General features: G+C 44.3%; 2 protein-coding genes and 1 long non-coding RNA gene across 4 annotated transcripts; 2 read left to right on the top strand and 1 right to left on the bottom strand.

Annotated features, from left to right (window-relative positions):
• Positions 1 to 6,062: 6,062 nt before the first annotated feature.
• Positions 6,063 to 10,046, bottom strand: ccnq (cyclin Q). Its single transcript, XM_049024068.1, has 6 exons — positions 9,714 to 10,046; positions 9,444 to 9,627; positions 9,010 to 9,142; positions 8,358 to 8,576; positions 7,563 to 7,670; positions 6,063 to 6,509 (listed from the first exon to the last, which is right to left on the bottom strand). Exons 1-5 carry the CDS (start codon positions 9,889 to 9,891, stop codon positions 7,581 to 7,583), a joined length of 804 nt encoding a protein of 267 aa, XP_048880025.1. The 5' UTR covers positions 9,892 to 10,046; the 3' UTR covers positions 6,063 to 6,509; positions 7,563 to 7,580.
• LOC125748176 (uncharacterized) lies at positions 6,783 to 7,457 on the top strand. Its single transcript, XR_007399483.1, has 3 exons — positions 6,783 to 6,811; positions 7,181 to 7,303; positions 7,345 to 7,457. It is a non-coding gene; the product is annotated as an uncharacterized LOC125748176 (long non-coding RNA).
• Positions 10,047 to 10,129: 83 nt separating the features above from the next.
• cfap126 (cilia and flagella associated protein 126) lies at positions 10,130 to 12,145 on the top strand. Of its 2 annotated transcripts, none has more exons than XM_049024069.1 (6): positions 10,130 to 10,202; positions 10,905 to 11,026; positions 11,129 to 11,191; positions 11,280 to 11,357; positions 11,438 to 11,659; positions 11,784 to 12,145. In XM_049024069.1, exons 2-6 carry the CDS (start codon positions 10,970 to 10,972, stop codon positions 11,952 to 11,954), a joined length of 591 nt encoding a protein of 196 aa, XP_048880026.1. In that variant the 5' UTR covers positions 10,130 to 10,202; positions 10,905 to 10,969; the 3' UTR covers positions 11,955 to 12,145. The 2 variants fall into 2 exon arrangements, with proteins under 2 accessions (XP_048880026.1, XP_048880027.1); XM_049024070.1 differs by lacking the exon at positions 10,130 to 10,202 and adding an exon at positions 10,495 to 10,811.
• Positions 12,146 to 15,107: the final 2,962 nt, after the last annotated feature.

The following is a 15,107-nucleotide window of genomic DNA, read 5'->3' as shown; positions in this document are numbered from 1 at the left end:
TGTGGTGTTAAAGGCCAGGGCAATAATTTCGAATTAGCTACTATGACAAGCACGTTTCGCTGTCTATCTCTGTGCTACGTGTCTGATGACATTCCAGAAGATTATATTTGCCATGAAATCGGTATATATACACATTAATGAACTATAAAATTAACATTACAATGCAATTACAAATTAAGAAATGGCGAGCTGCGCCGCCTTTTAAACGTACGCAAGTCACTGTTATGTAGTGCATTGCTCGACAAGATCTTGCAATAGGTTATTATATATCCATATATATAAACACACACACACTTTTTCCCTCGAGTCACTGGCTTCTTGGCCCTGAGCTTTCATTTAAAACTTTTCTGACTGCCTGAAATAACACAAAAAATCCCTACAATTTTATAGAACAAAATGTTCTTCTAATCACCAGAGAAAACGATTTGGTGTCGATACATTATAGTAATAATAAATAGTACTGTATTAAAAAAAAAAAAGATACCATGTTGATACTGCTAAAAATAATTCTACACCGTAAAATTCTAAAATAAAACAGTTTTCTACTATACACTTGTAATCATATATTATGTTTTCAAACTGAAGTCACATTTAAGTTTCTTTATAAAAATGTACTGTTTCTACAATAACAATAAAAATAACGCAGAATAAGATTAAGATAGATTCTATTGATCCCAAGGGAAAATTACTGAAGAGAAATTAACGTTTTCCCCATTTTTCACAAGACCACTGACATCCAACAAAGACCACCTCCCCAAACATCCCAAGGACACCAGAGTATTAACCTGCAGCACCTGGGAAATGGTTGCTGTTCTGTGGTAAATGACAAACCCTTCGGGGTCATAGTCAAGTGTAGTCCATACTGGGATGACACAAACCTCCCAGGAGGCACACAAACACACATGCAGAGACACACAAGGCCAGCTCAGAGTCAGCAGCTGAACTGAATGTCCTTGTATTGCATGAGGAAACCGACCAGAGAAGCGTGACACTACACATGAAGCTAAAGCAAGAACCAAAACCACGATTCTGCAGGTGCCAGGCGACGAAACCCTCTGTGGCATCGAACCAAAATGGCAGATACATATTGTAAAAAACTTTTATTTATGGTACAATACAGCACAGACAGATCCCATATCTGATTGGCATCTGCAGTTATTTTTGCTCTCATCTTGCTTGCTATACCTATAGAGCTATATTAACCCATATCACAGTTATCTCAAGCTGGAGGACCCGGGCGCTGCCAAAACACTTTGACGCAATTATCGAGAAATACGAAACCCAAACGGCAGGATGGAAAGTCTGAACTTTTTATTCCTCGATAATCCACGACGCATGTGTGCTGGGATGTCTGGGCCAGCCTGTAATTACAGAAACGCTAACTCATAAATGCAGTTTGATACCAATATCAGGCTTCCAGTCCAAGCTCACATGCAACCAGAGGACATACACCACTCGTACTGGGTATATCTTATGCAGACTGTCTAATGCACAGGCATTTAGGAGGAACTTAAATCTCCTCGAGGGCCCTTAAGTGCGCTGCAGATCCATTACGGGAACACCCACACTTAACCCAAAACACATACATGGAAATCGTTCGGGAGAATGCCCAATTAACCGGTGAAAAGTCTCAACCATGCACATTTCTAATTAATTCAAAAGTTAGGCCTCCTTGATGGGTGGATTACACCTTCATGATGTTTATGACTTTATACATCTAGAACCCTGAAATTCTGTATGGGTGGTAGCCATTATAAAGCATTGTAGTATTCTAGCTGTATGACTGAATGATTCCTATATGATTCTTGGGTATAGACAGCTGCCGAATGATGGTCTTAGCCAGCTCAGAGGGTTAACTAGGAATCCGAGTCTTTGGCAGGATGCAAACGCCTGGCGGCCATAGCATGAGGCTTCACAGGCACAGAGGTCACCCCAGGCAGCTCGGTGCACACCGTGTACAGGAGGGGACGGACCTCTCTGCAGGAAGCTCTCACATTCCACTCCAGAGGTCTTCCTCAGCGCAGCCTGTCTCACCGTCTGTCTTAAAAGGGCCTCCTCTTAGTCCTGGAAACGGTTCACGTCAAATCAGCAGCCAGAGGATCCTTGTCTCTTCGCATTAATCGCTCACCGTTTCCGGTGTGAACTTGGGACTCTGGTGAGGCGGCGCACAAGGAGAAAAGCTTATGCATGTCGACGGCCGGCCCGCGTGAAGCCAGAGGAGGGGAGGCGATGGGTGAAAGTGGCTTAAAAATAGGGCAGGATTGGATAGAGAAGCAGGGAAACAGTTTGGGCCCAGAAAGACGGAACCTGGGAAAGGGACGAGCAGACAGAAGGCAGGTGCAGCAGGAGCACCCTCACCTCCACACTGAGAGCAACCTCTCCCACCCCAATCCCCCTCCATGCCGATGCGTTCTCTTCCTCCAGCACCCTGCCCACGCAGTAAGGCCGTCTTCACTCTCCCGCCCACTGAGGACTACGTTGATATTTTATTGATGATACAGAATCCTGTGGTATGTGCTACATCTCCATAATTCATGCAGCCCAGCATTAGAAGCAGCCCTGCAGAAGTGGGGGGGGGCTAATTGAAGAACAGAATGGGGGGCTATGTGGGTGGGGTTTTTAAACATTTCACATAAACACCAGTAGGACTGCAAGGCTGGAAGGTTGTCTCTTGCCCAAGGGCTGCTTGTGACATCATTGTGTTTAAATGCATCTGCATCATACACTGATCAGGAGAGCTGTGTCTGAGGCTGGCTGGTACTGTGGGTCCTGCTCTCCAAAATGTAACCTGATGCAGAGCATTCATTCAAGCTCAAAGCCCAAGTCAGAGAACATTCTGAGTCTCTGTGTCCTTCCTCCAAGGTTTAGCCAAACTAGAGACGTCCAGCCAAGCTGCGAGGATTTTGTCTTTGTACACCCTTGGAAAAATGAGTTTCAGATAAAACAAAAAAATACCCTCCGATGAACAGATAGCATTTACAGCCACAAAAAAAAGATTCAAGGTTTTCTTTTTCTTTTAAAAAATAACGTACTCTTACAGGGCAAAGGATGCTATTATACTACACATCTGGATATTGTATCATATCTTACTTGACATACATGCTGCTTACATGTATGTATTTAATCTTTGCTTCTGAGCCAAATGATGCAAAACAATACTAGTCTCTTCAACCCATTAAATTGTAGGCCTGGGGTTCTCTTGTGAAGGATGGCAGAATTTCAACTGTCTCTATAAAACGTATTTAAGATTTTAACCTCGGGCTGTGGTATTACTCCTTCTGTTACCTTCAGAGATTCTATTACCCCGTACTAATCACCGCACATTAAACATTTGTTTTGGTGAGTTACAGCTAAATGCACAAATCGCAAGTCCTACCCACAGACAGCTTTGTTTCTGGGCAAAATCAGAATGCGGCAAACAGAGCAGCAGGTACCTCAAAGTGAGCCATGAGCTGCAGATAAACTAGTTCAATTTCCAAAAAGAGCTGCGCTATCGTACCCTGGATCTGAGCTCCGGAGCTGAATCACTGCACACTTGTGCACACACACATAATGCTGACAGGTAGATGCAGGGGCGCTGTAAAGGGGGGGGTAAACGATGACGATTCTCGGGGCCCATGACTGAGAGGGGGCCCAGAGAAGCCCCCAATAAACTGTGTTGGGGGCCCTGTCAAGATTCTTTTCATGGGGCCCAAAATCCTTAGCAGCGCCCCTGGGTAGATGCACAAATTCAGGCTTAGCCATTTCAGGGGCAGCTAATTCATAAAAACTCGTGTTTGAGCTGGAAACACTGCCAGCTGTTCGTGATCAGCACTGCAACTTCCCGTGTCCTTAGAAGGATTCAGTTGGTGCACAGATACCTATATTATGAAGGCTGGACAAAGATTACAGAGGAACTGTACACAAACGCTCCCAGAACACACACGTGTGCAATCAAGTGACGCGACGTGCTGGAAAGCCAGGTGTCGACCACAGGACATGCTGATAGATCCATTAAACACAGCTGTGTGGTACAAATAAACAGGACAAGCGGCACAAAACAGGACTTTTCTTCCTATTTTGGCAAGATGGCACTAAAATTAAACAAAAACCCAGTTATCATATAGAATAGCCAGTATCTCACTGTTTTAAAAAGATGGTGTAACAATGATTGGTTGATTTTTTTAAATTATTACTAGATTAAACAACCTTCAGATGATCAGTCCTCAAGTCTGACACTAATGGCCTGTGTGGATGTTTGTTAATTAAGCTCTTAATTAGCCTTTGTTAAGAGGGTAATTCAGACACTTTTGCTTTGTATAAATTAAAGCAGCTTCTCGGCTCGCAGTGAATTACCTGCATATGTGCAGTGGTGAGTGGCGATACAAATGTCAAAGGCGCAGTAGATTATTCCTTAATGTTTAAGAATTCTGGTCTTTTAGAAATAAAGGAAGACCTTTTATTAATCGTCAGATCATTCATTTAAATCTGTAAAGAGCATGATAAAGGAATCCACTCACCCTCCATTGTATGTGATTTGCTGCACAACTCTCAGTAAGAATTGGGTGTGTGTGTGTGTGTGAGTGAGAAAGACTCAGCTGATTTTCCATTGTTTTGCCTGTCAAGCAGCAAGAAACGCCTATCCTACAAATAAACAGGTCTCCAGGTATCCATCAGGACACAATCACACATTTTAAAAGTACTTAAGAAAATAGTATAAACCGTCAATTTCACGCAGAGATTTCCTGCAACAATAAACATGGAATTGGGGATTGTAAAGATAATCTCACCTTTTCCACTCACCCCTTATTACGGGACAAATGTTTATTTAGGTCAACTCGGATTCTAACATGGACACAACCTTCAGCACCCCTTTGAAATCCTTTCAGTACAACCTCACAGAACAGGTTTCTTCAAAACTAGCAGTAAAATGATTAGTAAAGAAATAATTTCATTACCACGACAATGTATCTATCCTGTCTGAGAATCTGCAGTTTCATTTGGCAACAATGTATGTATTTTTTTCTAAATGAAACAACATATATGGCAGAAGTAGTCAAGGACTAAGTAATTTTCCCAAGCAAGCAAAGATCTCAGGCAGTCCTATCAACTTTCCTGCTCCTTTCTAAACGCTAAAAAGCTGAACTACCACCCCCAAACCCCTCTCAAGTCCCATCATCACAGTCTCACTCACTGCAGCCTGACAGTAAGAGAGCGATTCAGTTCTACTACATCAAGCGGATCTATCATTGTGACCACATATTAAACAATACTCCAATAGTATCCATACACACATCCATGAATAACCACTTATACAACTAGGGTAGCATTGGCCTGTTCCGAGCAGTAGGGGGAAAGAGTAAATGCACAGTTCAGACTCACCGAGCTGAGGCTAGAACCAACCCCATATAAACCTGGGGAGAATACATGAACTACAGAGGGACTGGAACCTACCTCACATAAAGATAAGGGGAGAACACGCAAACTCCCCACAAACAGAGCTGGGCGTGGATCCTAACCCACACAAACATGGGGAGAACACACACACCCAACACTCACAGAGCTGGGCGTGGTTCCTAACCCACGCAAACACGGGGAGAACACACACACCCAACACCCACAGAGCTGGGCCTGGATCCTAAACCATAGTCCCATGCAGAGCTCCTACTGACTCCTGGCATTTAGCTTTCGGACTGACGAATAATCAGAATAAGCTCCCATAACCAGATACAGGCAGACATGTGGCACAGGGGTCCCCAGTGCAGGTCCCCGAGGGCTGCTGTGTGGCCTGGCTTCTGTTCCAAAAGACCTCTTAATTAATGAGCCCTGATTGGCCTCATGCGAGTGCAGCATCCTCACACTGCAACTACTGTATATACAGACTACAGATTTCCAGGATGAGCTCAAACTGATAGGCTTCATTTTAACTTACTGGTAAATCCTAATCATTTACTTCACTTGACATCTAGGCCATAAAGTAACGATCAAAATTAGCACACACTAAAAACAAAAAAAAAAAACTGCAAAATTATTACCAAGTAAGGGCAAATTCCAATTAAATTTCAGACAACAGCAATCAAGCATAATTATGCAAATTATTTACTGAGCTCAGGCACAGAAAAAATGCCGAATGTACCATTGACAATGGCGTTAACATAGAATACTTAAATACACGCGAGTAAGGAGCGGTAAAACATTCAGTGACGTTTCGGCCGTATGTGCTGTTCTCTTCCTGGAGTTGGTTGACAGAGAAACTGGCAGCCTCATTCACAGGACATGTGATCGCAGTTCTGCTGATGACATGTCGAGATATTATAGAAAATGAAAAGGGACTCCATCAAATTCGTGTATCTGTTGTTCAGTTACTGTGCCGGTCTTCTGGCTCCTTGGAAATAATCAGATTTGAGCAGCAATTCACCGGCGAGCAGATTAGCACGTGCTCTGTGTTCACTCAGCAGAGCTGACAGAGGAAGTAGAGCTAGAGCCATCCGGTCCAGAATCCACCAGTGCCCTGTGTGTTTATCGACCCTCTGTGGAACAGAGACAGCAGTGAGAGCATGACTAAATTAAATATCGATCAGCCTTTCTCCATTTTTTCTCCCCTTTTACCTCCACCAACAGTATAATATGAAAATAATGACTTTTTCCTTATTAAAAACAGCTGGTGGTTTAGGGTTCACCAGGAGGTGTCTGCTGTGTTTTAATGCACCTACTGTTTGTGTCTGAGGACAAGCTGAAAACATAAAACGTGTTTAATGTTTACATTTAAACAAAGGAGCAGCAAGCTATCTAAGAGGAAGGCACAGCACAGTCAGGGCAGAGCGAGTTCCAGGTTAGAAAGGCACAGCACAGTCAGGGCAGAGCGAGTTCCAGGCTAGAAAGGCACAGCACAGTCAGGGCAGAGCCTGTTCCAGGCTAGAAAGGCACGGCACAGTCAGGGCAGAGCGAGTTCCAGGTTAGAAAGGCACAGCACAGTCAGGGCAGAGCCTGTTCCAGGCTAGAAAGGCACGGCACAGTCAGGGCAGAGCAAGTTCTAGCACAGAAAGGCACAGCACAGTCAGGGCAGAGCGATTTATAGCATAGAAAGGCTCTGCCCTGACTGTGCTGTGCAAGTTCTAGGTTAGAAAGGCACAGCACAGTCAGGGCAGAGCGAGTTCTAGCATAAAAAGGCACAGCACAGTCAGGGCAGAGCAAGTTCTAGGTTAGAAAGGCACAGCACAGTCAGGGCAGAGCAAGTTCTAGCATAGAAAGGCACAGCACAGTCAGGGCAGAGCAAGTTCTAGCATAGAAAGGCACAGCACAGTCAGGGCAGAGCAAGTTCTAGGTTAGAAAGGCACAGCACAGTCAGGGCAGAGCAAGTTCTAGCATAGAAAGGCACAGCACAGTCAGGGCAGAGCGAGTTCTAGCATAGAAAGGCTCTGCCCTGACTGTGCTGTGCAAGTTCTAGGTTAGAAAGGCACAGCACAGTCAGGGCAGAGCGAGTTCTAGGCTAGAAAGGCACGGCACAGTCAGGGCAGAGCAAGTTCTAGCATAGAAAGGCACAGCACAGTCAGGGCAAGCAAGTTCTAGGTCAGAAATTCTACCTTAAAGGTGCAGCATGATCATGTACATTTGGCCTCCATGTCATAGAGCTGAAGGACATCAGTGATGATGGACTCTATTTCTGCTTTTGTGATTTCTTCACAGAAAACCTGTGGGAACAGTAAATAAATCAATGCAGAACCAAATCTTATTCAACTGATCAGCTGAGAAAGACAGAAGGGAGCATGATGGTTAAACGACTAGAGAATATGATGAACCTCATGGACCACGAATGAGATAATGCCAGAACCCTGGAAGAACCAGTGTGGATGTGGCAGAATCACTCGCATGCCAGTCTGTGCAAGATGCTGGTAAAACACTAACACATAAGCACATGGAAACTATGGCCCTGTGTTCCCAGGGTCCTCAGGAGACTCTGAATCTAAACGTATGCATGGTCAGCATGCCAATCTCATCCTGTGTTAGCTGGAAAATCCTTTACAAATAAAGGCTCCGATGCAAAAACCAATGTCACAGCATAAAACCAATGACAATTACTAATTGTGTCAATAAGAAGCTTACTCAATCTAAGGAGCCATACCAATGACTTTAATAACCACCCTTAAGACATGTGGCTGCAAAGTGTTAACCCCTCAGTGAAATCAGACCCCTGAAATGACATTAACCCCTTTAAACACTTATTTGCGGCAGTTATACAGGGAAATACAGAATTTCCCCTCAAATACTGTGCGGCAAAGCATGATGAATGACAACCAGCAAAGCTGGTGGGAGAATCCCGACAATAACAGAGGATAGCCACGAGGGTCTGCAGAAGGCACGGAAGTGTGCATGCTAACCTGCCACCACTCCACAGCCCCCGCAGGAAGCTCCACGCCATAGCTTTGCAGGGAAAGGTATAGAACCGCAAGTGCCAGGTGCTGGGGTGGGTGGCGCACACACAGGGGCCCGTGGTAGCTGTCCTTCAGAAGGGCCCAGGCGGTCTCTGAGATGGGGGTCCGGCACCAGGCATGCCTGTTCATAATTCCCTTCACAGAGAGGAGGTAGTGCAGGAGGTACTGCAGAAAACCAGACACAGGCCAACACAATGACAAATACAACTTCACAAGATTCAGTTAGTGTCTGAGGGAGCCGCGTGGACGAAAGAAGAACACGCATGGATGAATGGGTGACCATTAGCGAGGGCCATTATCCTAGCAACCTAATAAATAGCAGCAATATATCACTGATAACTTCATTGTTGATCTCAGGGGCCAAAAATGGCGGTGCTGGACTGGGTAGCTCATTTTCCGCAAAACTGCATTTGTAGTCTTTCACATTTAGCCCCCGCATGGCTGCACCAAGTCACGTCGTCGACCGTGAAGACCCACGTGAACATGCCACCCTCCCCAAGAGAAGTCACTGCAAGAGCTCCAGTCTTGAAGACAGGACGAGCTCTAAGAAATGGACGAAGGAAAGGTGGAGCCCCATGGGGAGCAAACCAGTACGCACCTCATGCGGGTGATGGAAGGAGACCTGGAAATTGAGCTGCCGGAGGATGAGTAATTCACATTGGACCACACTGTCTCTGAGCTCCCAGAATTCACTGTCCAGGTCTAGGGGCTCACTACCTGCATGGAGGTACCTGGGAAGTGGGAAAATCAATGGGTGAAAGACAACTAAGCAGTGCTAAGCAGAAAACTAGCATTAAAATACTATGAGCAAACAGACGTACAGCAAACTTACACTACACCAGAAGTCCCTAATTGCAGTCCTGGCGGGCGAAGATTTGCAGATTTGCTCTGCTCAGTCACACCTACTAACCCTGGTTTTTAGCTGAATTAGACGTATTTGAGAAAGGAATTCTGCAAACTGTTAAACTCTGGCCATCCAGGTTCGAAACTGGGGAACCCTGCCCTACACCATCCCGACCAACCCAAAGCTACCTGTGACACACGTTGATTATGTCCCTCGTCCTGAGGTGCTGCTCTTCCACTTTGCCAGCCAGGTAGATGGCAGACATGGCCACCAAGTATGGCTCGTACACCTGGAGGCTGGCGGATTGGTAGAAACGATGGTACAAAGCGCAGGCTGTGGCCACGGGGATGGAGCGCATTCCCAGCTTTACACCTACATGAAAGAGGGACACTTGGAAATGAGGCCTGGTCCTGCCCCTCCGGAAGCATCCGGGCAGACGATCGGACCTGGACTTATACCTGTTTCCATGATGAAGCGACAAACACGAAAATGCGTCTTCATGTCTGCGCTAGTGTCCGACTCAGCTTCATTCGGTGTTTTCATGGTCGGGCTGCTGGTGTGCTTCGGCTTTACTTCCATGTCCTCGTTTCCGATTAAAGTGTAAAACGTTAATGTATTCGACGCCGATGAGTACATCTAGCAACGATCTAAAGCAAAAACTGCATTCTGGAGTTCTCTCCAGTATTTTCAAAAATCTCACTTAGCATTCAATTATTATCATTAATGCATAACAGAAAAGCAGGCAAGAAACTACAAGTAATGAACTCAAACATTGAACTTCCGCCATTTTATTATTCTCCAAATCATCGCGTTCCGGGTTAAGATCCTGATTTTGGAAGAGCGACCCCTGTCGTACGGAGTGTGACGTATTTGCAACAGCGCCGCCCACCTACGCAATGCGAAGTATCAGAAGAACATTGGTGCGAGGTTGACAGTAGACCGCGCTTGTATGAATAATTAAATAATTTCATCGATCTATTTTCAATAACCGGTCAGCCAAATAACGTCGTTGTTAACATTATTACGGATATCTCTGATTTGGTGTCAAAAATGCTCTCAGTTCTTTATACATTTACTAAAGATGCAGAGTAGACATCGAACATAAGCATAGCTTACGGTAAATAGTTAATTCAAATTAGAAGGCAGTAAGAAAACTGCGTCAACAAAAAATGGTTATATAAGGTATTTCTGATTGTTTCAGATGGGTAAAATATTTGGCTGTCCTCCATAACCTGTAATGGGTTACTTTGAGGTTGGAGCCTATCCCAGGCAGCACAGGCCTCAGCCCTGGATGGGATGTCAGTCTGTAACAAGACGCACATACTTTCCACAATCAATTTAAAGACGCTATTCGCCTAGTCGCATTTTGCGGGAGGAAACCCACGCAAGCAGCACACATACACATTCATACAGTACACACACACACACACACACAGCGGAGGCGGGATTCGACCCCCCTCTGAGCCACCCTGCCGCCCACAAACAAGCTACACTTTTCATCAAAATGTGATGCGTGAGTGGATTAACTACGTGTGAACGGACATATTAATGCGGTGGTGAGAAATTGCGAATTTAGGTTTTTCTCTGTTCAGGTGTCCAGCAGCCGTCCAAATGACATTACTCTTTTTAATAATTTGCCCCTGAATTAGCCGCCCCCGCCTCCCCCCTGCAGGTCAAGCATTCCGGCTTAAAGGAAACGCGTCCCTCGGTTGCTATGATACCATTGTCGACAACACAGCGAAGCATGGCGTCTAGCTTTTCTGCAAATCAGGTATTCAAAAGATTTCGATAATTCTTTTGTCTATCTATACGTCATTTTATTTTTAAAAAATCACAAAGCCAGCTTATTAATTAATTTAAGTCTTTTTTATAGTACGAAAATGCTTTCAAGTCGCAAAGACTCCAGAACTGGACACTGCCAAAGGCTTCAAAAGAGGTATTGTGCACGATGTTTTGTTACAAATCTTTTCAGTGACATTTACATTTAACAACTTTGCACCCTCGTGTTTGATGTCGAACTTCAGAGACCGAGAGCTATGGATGGTCACACAACATTTATTGCAACCGACAAAGGACATCTGCTCCCGGGGATGAAAGCAAAGGTTGGCGGCCGTTCCATGACCCCCCTGTAGGAGGCAGCGAAACAAAAAAATATGATCGTTTTTGTCTTTCTCTTTTTCAGAGAGGGGACAGGTGGACGTTTGTGGGCACGTGGGACCTCCCGACCCGGATTCCCCCCGCCCGGATAAACCCTACAGCCCGCTCACAGGAAGGCCAGGAGCGGCTGAAATGTTGGGGGCAGCGCCAACAGTGTAGCAGGAACAGGGTCCCCAGCCAGGTCTACCACGAAACAGGTGGCAGCGCTGGGGACAGAGGGGCTGATAGCCACATCCTGGAAAATACAGTGAGTTGGCACACTGGGTAACTCACATATGTGAGTTATCACATGTTTCCCAAATGATGACTAAACGGCACATGGAGTTGCATGAAGTTCACATTTTAACACATTTTCTTCTCTTAAACTAAAGCAAATGACCCCCGAGCCACGCGAGGTTGAACAGATGTCTGAGCCGTCTCCAGACCCAGAAGTAAGGCCTTCCTCATCCAGACCAGCGTCGAAGCTGGGTCCTTCTTCCTCACGACAGCAGGTGGAAGCTCAGCCTGGAGCTGAAGCAGCTTGCGATCCGGATGTTAACTGAGTGTGAAGAAGGTTGGCAGTGGCCAGCTGACATGTATCGCAGAGGTTAAGCAATATGCCTTCGAAGTTACAGTTGTGGACGCATCCTGATTCTCTTTGTGTGTAATGGAATGTCTCTTCAGTTTAGTCCTGAAGCGTTAAACCAACAATCGCACAAATATGTTTATTAAAGTGCAGACAAAGCAAACAACATTTTACAGTTTGGCTGATTCTTGGTTACGATGAACCCTACAGTTTTTAGCCTTTTATATGGACGGGTGTTTCACGGCGGTTATGCACTTAGATGAAGGACACACCAGCGAGGCTTCTCCTGGGAATCCAGCTTAAAGTCCATTCTTTTAGCCTCTACTCTGCCTCGTGGCTGGGCAGTATGCTGCCACTTACGAAGGCAGGTTATAGATTTCCTTAATGTGAGCAATTGTGCATTTTGTGGAATGTGCTTTGGCTGCCAGGAAATTGCTGACTCACCCTGCAGCATGTTGAAGGTGATGGGATCTGTGTTGAGGGGGTTCCTCTGACGTTCTTCTCTGTAAAACCCTGATCATCTTGTCATCCTCATGATGTACCCCACAATATCAAATTATTATGATTATTATTATTATTATTATGTGCTGTTGAATTGATATTGACTCCCGGCAGCTATGTAGACAGCATTCCTCCCTGTCTTCTGTGTGGGTGGTCCGTCCTTCCAAAAGCACGTTTGTTGCTGTGAAAATGTCGAAACAGGTTTCAATTTGCCTGGATTTCTGCAGGCATCTCAGATCAGTGCTACACATGCTGATGATAATGCGGTGATTCTTTGCTTACGAGAGCCGGTTTTTATCCACCTTCTGATGTCTTCCAGGCATTTTCAGCAGTCAGAAGGAAAATCCCTCCTCATGTAATGCATACATTAGATAAAATTCTGCATATTTCTGACATAAAACGACACTATGCTGCAGCCCGATTCTGCAGTTTTTAAATGATGTTCATTAAGGTCTGACCCAGTGCTATGTAATAAATAATCCCAGTATAAGTAACATTATGCAACTTTAGTCTGCATGAAGTGATTGTGCTGTAAATTCAGTCCGGTGTCAGACTCGTCGGACTCACTGATTCAGTCACACTAGGTCACCAAAATTCTTTGCTTGAGAACATTAGGACATACAGGCTGAAGGGCTGTTAAAAGCAGCAGCACTTGTCTTGTCTGAGCACGTCATTTTCTCTGGTAGCTACACAGAGACTCGAAGTCCAGAGCGATTTGGTGAATATTATCCAGTAAAATGCAAATCAGGACCTTACTTAACAAGAAAGCACCTTCATCAGTATTGGATTCTTTCAATTTGAATATGATGGAAAGTTAAAAAAAAAACAGGATCAGAACTGTCTCAGAAGTAAAGGGACCAGAAGCATTAAAAGTGATGTTACGTATAATGTATGCAGCCTTAAATCAGAGTGAATGTAATCCTATGCTACTTCTATACTCAGCAGTCATAATCAAAAGCTGCCATCTAGTGGCCAGTCATTGACAGAGCAGTCTCATGTGCTTTTATTCATCTCCTAAAACACCCATCCATCCATCCATCCATCCATCCATCTATTCATCCATCCATTTTCCAAACCGCTTATCCTTCTGGGTTGTCGGGAGTCTGGAGCCTATCCCGGAAACTATGGGCATGAGGCAGGGAACAACCCAGGACGGGGGGCATTTCCTAAAACAGACAAGCTTTAATGCAAAAAAGCTTACACTTACTATTGCCAGTTTGGCGGAGTTGTTCAAATGTTCAGATGTGTGTGTGTTGTTGTTTTTTTAAGGTCTAAAAGGTTATTGTGCACTAAGAACTTCTCATAAGCTCTGAAGCAAAAGTCTGTAACTGAATTAACTATTAATGGAGAAAATGATGGGGATCAGATTGCAATACGCATCCATAATAGAGGAACTCCGGCCAAAGCAGAGAGCACTACAAAGAGGACAGGGCTAAGAGGTACGGGGTCACGTGCTGCCGTCTCCAGGTTTGAAGGTTGAGCTTTCATCAAATATTTAAGAAAAATTCCGTCTTGGATTGCTTAGAAGTGTCATTGTAATACATCAGGGCATCCCTTAATGAAGGACATACTGTAAAATATGCATTAATATTTAAAATTTGGTGTATTTACCTTTAAAAAATGTTTACATCTTAAGAAACTGAAATCCCCCATATTTAATACTAATCTAATAAACAGAAAAACACATTGCGATGTATCAAATGGAACTGAAAGCCAACTTTCAGCTTAATGAATTTCTTATCAATACAAAGGAACAGCTCCAGCAGACACTTTGGTTACTATAGCGTCTAATCATAGACTGGCCACCTGTGTCTGTGAATCCAGTGTCTGCAAACCAGATGCTGCAGAAACAGGATGTGAAGCAAATTTATAATTCAGCCAGCAAGTGATGTCTTAGTTAAAGTACAGAAAAAGGCAGGGCTTGAGGGTGGGGGATCAGTATTATATCGTGATATCAAAACCTATCCTAGGTACCCTCTGGAAAAATGCAGTTTTCATTTTCAATCTGTTAAAGGTCTCCTTGGGTAACAACATACAGCACCTGTCAAAAGTCTGGACACTCCGAAGCACAGAAAGGTTTGTTTGTAGTATTCCTATTATTTTACAATAATAAAGACATCAAAATTATAAATAAAATAACATATATGGAATTATGCATGGAACAAAGACCAAACTAGTATTAAAAAAAAAAAAAAAAATATATATATATATATATATATATATATATATATATTTGTTGGCGGGGGACTGCTCTGTAGGTTAAGACTCAGAAGGTTGCCGGTTCAAATCCTGTGGTTGGCAGAGTGATCCAACCACTGGGCCATTGGGCCCTTAACCCCAATTGCTACAGGGACTGGCTGACCATACTTTCTTAGGCTTCATAAGCTGGCTTCCTGGGATGTTTTTCCAGGAGATCCCACACGTATACTAAGCACTCATTGGCCGATTTTCCTTCAGTCTGTGGTCAAAACTCTCCAAAATCATTTCTACAGTGTTTAGGTCAGGTGGCCAGGTCATGTGATGTGACACACTATTAGTCTCCTTTGTAGTTGACTTGGCGTGTCCAAATATTTGACAGTTACTGTATGTATCGCTATATTTGTGCAGTAATTACAGTGTTTCTGGTTAT

Source organism: Brienomyrus brachyistius, chromosome 8 (assembly GCF_023856365.1).
Source record: "Brienomyrus brachyistius isolate T26 chromosome 8, BBRACH_0.4, whole genome shotgun sequence".
Lineage (NCBI taxonomy): Eukaryota > Metazoa > Chordata > Actinopteri > Osteoglossiformes > Mormyridae > Brienomyrus > Brienomyrus brachyistius.
Note: the sequence above shows the minus strand (reverse complement) of the source record. Positions and strands in the feature narration are given on the sequence as shown.

What these genes read in the sequence shown, in the direction of transcription:
- ccnq (XM_049024068.1), bottom strand. Translation starts at nt 9,891, where the DNA reads ATGTACTCATCGGCGTCGAATACATTAACGTTTTACACTTTAATCGGA. An exon ending in ATAATCAACGTGTGTCACAG is followed by an intron (nt 9,143 to 9,443) that starts GTAGCTTTGGGT and finishes CCCACTTCCCAG; the next exon opens with GTACCTCCATGCAGGTAGTG. An exon ending in CCTTCCATCACCCGCATGAG is followed by an intron (nt 8,577 to 9,009) that starts GTGCGTACTGGT and finishes GGTTTTCTGCAG; the next exon opens with TACCTCCTGCACTACCTCCT.
- cfap126 (XM_049024069.1), top strand. Translation starts at nt 10,970, where the DNA reads ATGATACCATTGTCGACAACACAGCGAAGCATGGCGTCTAGCTTTTCT. An exon ending in CTAGCTTTTCTGCAAATCAG is followed by an intron (nt 11,027 to 11,128) that starts GTATTCAAAAGA and finishes TCTTTTTTATAG; the next exon opens with TACGAAAATGCTTTCAAGTC. An exon ending in GCCACATCCTGGAAAATACA is followed by an intron (nt 11,660 to 11,783) that starts GTGAGTTGGCAC and finishes CTTAAACTAAAG; the next exon opens with CAAATGACCCCCGAGCCACG.